General features: G+C 52.1%; 1 protein-coding gene across 1 annotated transcript in view; it reads left to right on the forward strand.

The window, feature by feature from the left end:
• C1QL1 (complement C1q like 1) overlaps positions 1-1,077 on the forward strand; it is a 7,500-nt gene extending 6,423 nt beyond the window's left edge. The window contains exon 2 of the mRNA XM_003786257.3: positions 420-1,077. Coding sequence (XP_003786305.1) covers positions 420-599 — 180 coding nt within the window. The 3' untranslated portion in view covers positions 600-1,077. The remainder of the gene's footprint in view (positions 1-419) is intronic.
• The last annotated feature ends 4,448 nt before the right edge of the window (positions 1,078-5,525 follow it).

The following is a 5,525-nucleotide window of genomic DNA, read 5'->3' on the forward strand; positions in this document are numbered from 1 at the left end:
CAATGATGGCTGCAACTAAAAATGGCTGGGTGTTGTGGCGGGCGCCTGTAGTCCCAGCTACTTGGGAGCCTGAGGCAGGAGACTCGCTTGAGCCCAGGAGTTGGAGGTTGCTGTGAGCTGTGATGCCACGGCACTCTACCCAGGGGGCTAGTTTGAGGCTCCGTCTCAAAAAAAAAAAAAGAAAAAGAAATCCAGGGCTCCTCTGTGATCCCCATCCCTCAAAACGCATCATGTGTGATTGGAAGGGCAGTGGGTGGGATGTCTAGAGAAGCAGGGAAAGAAACAGGCTGGATGCCCTGATGGGGCTACAGGCCTGGACTTTAGGACCTCCAGATCCTCCCCCAAATGGCTGCCTCACCTCCCTACCCTCTCACCTTCTCCCGCCCCCGCCTCCCAAACTCCTCCCGCCCACCCCGCAGGTGCGGGCCAGCGCCATCGCCCAGGACGCAGACCAGAACTACGACTACGCCAGCAACAGCGTGATCCTGCACCTGGACGCGGGCGACGAGGTCTTCATCAAGCTCGACGGAGGCAAAGCGCATGGCGGCAACAGCAACAAATACAGCACGTTCTCCGGCTTCATCATCTACTCCGATTGAGCTCCCGGTGTCTCCATCCCCTGTCCCTCACCCCCAGGGCTCCCTTCCGGGGCGGGGCAGGTGAAGATCCGTCCCCGGTCCACCCCTTCGCTTCCCCACCCGGCTATGACGCCCTCGGCCCACCCACACCGTCGCCGGACCGTAGCTTAGGCCCTCCCGTCGGCTTGCCGCAGAGCTGGGCCCAGCGCGCCCGGTCCCGGTCCCCGGGAGGAGGTGTTTACCGCCCAGGCCCCAGCCTGCGCTGTATGTTTGTACAATAGAACTGTTTACCGCCCACCTCCGCCTGCCAGCCTGCCCGACCTGGGGGAGGGTCGGCGGGGCTGCTTCCTGCTCTAAGAAGAGCTGCCTGCCGGCTCCTCCAGGGTGGCACCGCCTGGGGGAAGGGTGAGTTGGGGGCTGGATAGTTTTCCAGCGCCCCCAGAGCCCCAGCTCAGCTGTGCCCCGTCTGACCAAAGCTATAATAAAAACATTTCCATCCTGTGGGGGTTTCAGAATGTGCCCTGGGGAGGAATGCCCGAGGGGACCACAGACCTTGCTCTCCTCTAGACTGGGAAGGAGGCTAGGGGAAGCTTCTAGGGAAAACCAGGTACCAGAGTTAGCTGCTCCAGGAGGAGATTGACTAAAGGGCCCAATGCCCACCACAGCCCAAGTGGGCCTAGGAAGCTGGAACGGGAAGCAGCCCACTTACATCATCTAACTTGGTGAACAAGTTCCATTTTTGCGTTGTTCAAGGTGGCTTAAGCATTCCAAAGGCATAGGCAATCTTTAGACTGGGAGACCTAGGCTCTCATCTCTGCCACTGGTATGATCCTGGGCAAGTCACTTCTCTCAGAAGCAATTCTAGGTTAGTGACAGCTGTAAAAAAGAGCAAACTTTGCACTAAAAGCTGGTTGACCTGGCTCGGCGCCTATAGCTCAACCGGCTAAGGCGCCAACCACGTACACCTAAGGTGGCGGGTTCGAATCCAGCCCAGACCCGCCAAACAACAATGACAGCTGCAACCAAAAAATAGCCGGGGGTTGTGGCGGGCGCCTGTGGTCCCAGCTACTTGGGAGGCGGAGGCAGGAGACTCGCTTGAGCCCAGGAGTTGGAGGTTGCTGTGAGCTGTAATGCCACGGGACTCTACCCAGGGGGACAGCTTGAGGCTCTGTCTAAAAAAAAAAAAAAGCTGGTTGACCTTGGTCCAAACACTTCACTTCTTGGCCTCAAATTTCTCAGCATACAGTGTAGGTTAGAAGACCTACTTCACTTGATCCGGGATTCAAGAGGTATAATGTATTATTTATACATAACTTTAAAGTTTACAAAATGATTTTAGGTATTTATTTCACTCAAGTTCAGATTTTATTCCTCCAGGGAGGTTAAAATTTTTTTTTTTTTTTTTTGGAGACAGTTTCACTATGTTGCCTGGTAGAATGCCGTGGTGTCACAGCTCACAGCAACCTCCAACTCTTAGGCTTAAGAGATTCTCTTGTCTCAGCCTCCCAAGTCACTGGGACTACAGGTGCCCACCACAACACCCGGCTATTTTTTGGTTGTAGTTGTCATTGTTGTTTGGCAGGCCTGGGCTGCGTTAGAACCCACCAGCTCCAATGTATGTGGCTGGCACCTTACCCGCTGAGCTACAGGCACTCAGCCATGGAGGTTACATATTTTGGCTTAATATGGCACTTGCTAAGTTCTGTGATTGCACTTAAATCCAAGACATACTAAGTCTCCTTGCTGTGCCACAGCCTGTCTCATCTCCTGTAACTGAAGCCCATGACAGTCATTCAGGGCATTCCTAAATAATTACAGCTAATATTTAGAGAGCACCCACTATGTGTCAGATATTATGTAAGAGCTTTACAAATATTATCTCATGGATATGTGTGTGAGGTGGGGAGTTGATTTGCAGGGAAAGCTCTCATGCCCTTTAACATTTTAAAGGATGCTATTATTTTATCCATTTTAGGTGAAGAAATTGAGGCTCAGAGAGGTTAAGTAACTAGCCAAAATCACAAAACTAGGAACAGGCAAATGCCAGTATTTGAACCAAAGACCATGTTCCTACCCGATACCTCCATATTTCGTAAAGAAATGAGATCTCCAAAGTAGAACTGAGGAGGATGGTGTTGGTGCAACCTGAGTCCAGCCCTTTCATTTCCACCCTGGCCCTGCAGAGGCCTGATGTATTTATAAGCATCTACCCTGGGCAGCAGCCATGGGATGAGCCTCTTGGAGAATCCCGTCTGGCTTCCCTTCCCCTGTCTGGCTCAGCTGGAGAGACAGGAAGGAGGGGTGGCCTCCCTTCTGGCCAAGCCCATGTATGGACCCTTGTCGTGGCTGGCAGACTTGAATGACTTTCTTTATCCTCTCTTCGCTTCCCTACTTCCCCCACTGCCAGCTGTGGCCATTTAATAAAATTAGCTTAATGCTTGTTCCTTCCCTGTGGGGTCTGGAGATTGAAATCTGCGGGTCCCCACAAACCCAATAAAACCCCCGGCAGGTCTGGCTGGAATGAGAGTCTCCGTGAGAAGAGTGATTAGCTTAGAAGGCACTCCTCCTGCCCCCTGGTGCTGCCCACAGCTCCCTGTGATTCTTTAATGGCCACATTGGCCTGGAATTACCCAGGCACCACACCTGAGGGGCTCTCCACCCCTCCCCAGAGGCCTCGGGGGACTGGTCCAAGACCTCTATTACAATGAAAAGCATGTTAATCATTTGTGCAGTGAATGCCTGGCTGGCCAGCTGGCCTGCTTTCTTTCTGGGGATTTGACAATCTTTGTGTCATTTTGAGAGATGAGACTAAAATTTCCATTTTGCAGACAAGGAAATCATAGTCTGAAGAAAATCTGTGACTTGCCCATGGTCATGCAGTAAGTTTATGGCATAACTGGGACTAGACTAAAGCCAAGGACTTTATCAACCTTTACCAAGCGCCAGAACTGTCCTACAGTGCCAGCCTGATGTTGTCAATCAAGAAACATTCCAGCTGCAGGAGAACCTGCTGGGGAAGTATCTTCCCCATCAGACAGGGGCTCCCCAAGGGCAAAGTCTGTTTTTTCCCTCGAGCGAGGACTGTGTCTTTACTAGTAGACTGGGCAGCTTCCTGAAGGCAAGACCTGTGTTTCCTCCATCAGACTGGGGGGAGGCCTCAAAGGTTATACTTTCTCCTCAAACTGTCAGCTCCTTGAGGGTGGGATAATCTCCACAAAGACCAGGGATTTGGGGACTTCTGGATGCAGAGACCGGGGCTCCCATTAGTGGTTCTAAGGGTAGATACTGTGCTTTTTCTAGAGCAAGGGACAGTGTACCCTCCAATTTGGGGTTCCCTGCTGGATAGACTCTGTCTGCTTATCCAGCTGGGGAACCCTGAGAGCAAGGCTGTCTCCCCTCCTCCTCAGTCAGGAGTTTTTCTGGCACAGGAACATTCCAGGGTGCAGGGCTGGTTGGGTGGTAGAAAGTAAGTTGGATAGGCAGAATGGCAAGTCCACTTTGAAGGAAGAAAGCAATACGCCTCCCCAGGCTGCCTCCCTTTTAGAAAGATGTGTGATTAATTAGTGACTAATGTTCCTGCCAGGAGGGGTGTGAGGACGGAGGTGCCCCTGGAGCTCACCCACATGAGAAATGCCAGGCCATCCTGTTCCCAGGCAGCTGCCAGCCCTAGGGGCTGGTCCTATGTTGGTTTCTGGAGTTATGGGGACCAGAGAGGGCAGCAGGACCCACCACTGGGGGCTGCCCTAATTGCATGACTTTGCAGGAGGGCTGGGCAGGTGTGCTCAACTCTCCGCTTCAGCTTGCTGTGAACACATCTGCCATGGTGAGGTCTAAGGGTTAACTGCCTCCCGCCTCACTCCTGGTAACCAATATTTCATTTACTGCTTGGAGGGGGAGCTGCCCAGAGAATCAATCCTGGACAAGCATCCAGGAGACAGGGGAGCTGGGGAAGCACAGGAGCTGTTTCCTGGAGGAGTTTTGAGTACCAGAGGAGGAGCAAAGACACAGAGAATGTGAACAGTCACTCAGAGATTCTCTGGGTCTTGCCTGAGTTCTATTGAACCTGCCAACAGGACCCCCACGGGCCAGCAGAAAATTCCAGTGGTGCAGAAGCTGCACTACCTCAGCTAGCTGTGTTGTTTCCCCTATCCTGGTTGTTTCTGCATTTATTTATCTAGGTGCCCCCCAGATAAAGCTGTAGCAGGTTAGATGTAGCACTTTATTTTCACAAGTGATGAAGGTATATTTGAAAAGTGGAATTGGAGGTGTGAGTTCCTTGCTTCCTTCCAGGTAAACTTAAAATCCCACAAATGAGGTGATAATAAAGTGGAAGTGAAAAGTCTACACATGTTTGGAACTGGAAAGGGGTGGCGGGGTTACTGAGAGGTAGCAATCGGGGCAGGAGGGGAAAGGGACCAGAGAGCTGCCCACCCTGTACTTTCCATATCCTTCTCATTTGCTCCATCTGCCAAAGTTGAGAATCAAAGCCACAGAATGGCAATTCCCATTACACAGCTGGAAAAACTAAGACCCAGAGAGGAGACTGTTTGCTTAGGTTGGTTTAGGGCAGGGCTAGAACCAGAGATACCAGGACCCAGTAGACATACAGGAGGTAGAGGCAGAAGAATTGGGTTCAAGTCCTGACCATGCTCAGTGTTTCAGGAAAGTCACAGCACCTCTCTGACTCTTAATTTTCCCATCCATGAAATGAGGCTGGATATTAAAATTATCTACTTGGCTCGGCGCCTATAGCTCAACCGGCTAAGGCGCAAGCCACGTACACCTAAGGTGGCGGGTTTGAATCCCCAGCCCGGACCTGCCAAACAACAATGACAGCTGCAACCAAAAAAATAGCCAGGCGTTGTGGAGGGCGCCTGTGGTCCCAGCTACTTGGGAGGCGGAGGCATGAGACTCACTTGAGCCCAGGAGTTGGAGGTTGCTGTGAGC

The sequence above is a fragment of the Otolemur garnettii genome, unplaced genomic scaffold, assembly GCF_000181295.1.
Source record: "Otolemur garnettii isolate 467f Iridium unplaced genomic scaffold, OtoGar3 scaffold00018, whole genome shotgun sequence".
Lineage (NCBI taxonomy): Eukaryota > Metazoa > Chordata > Mammalia > Primates > Galagidae > Otolemur > Otolemur garnettii.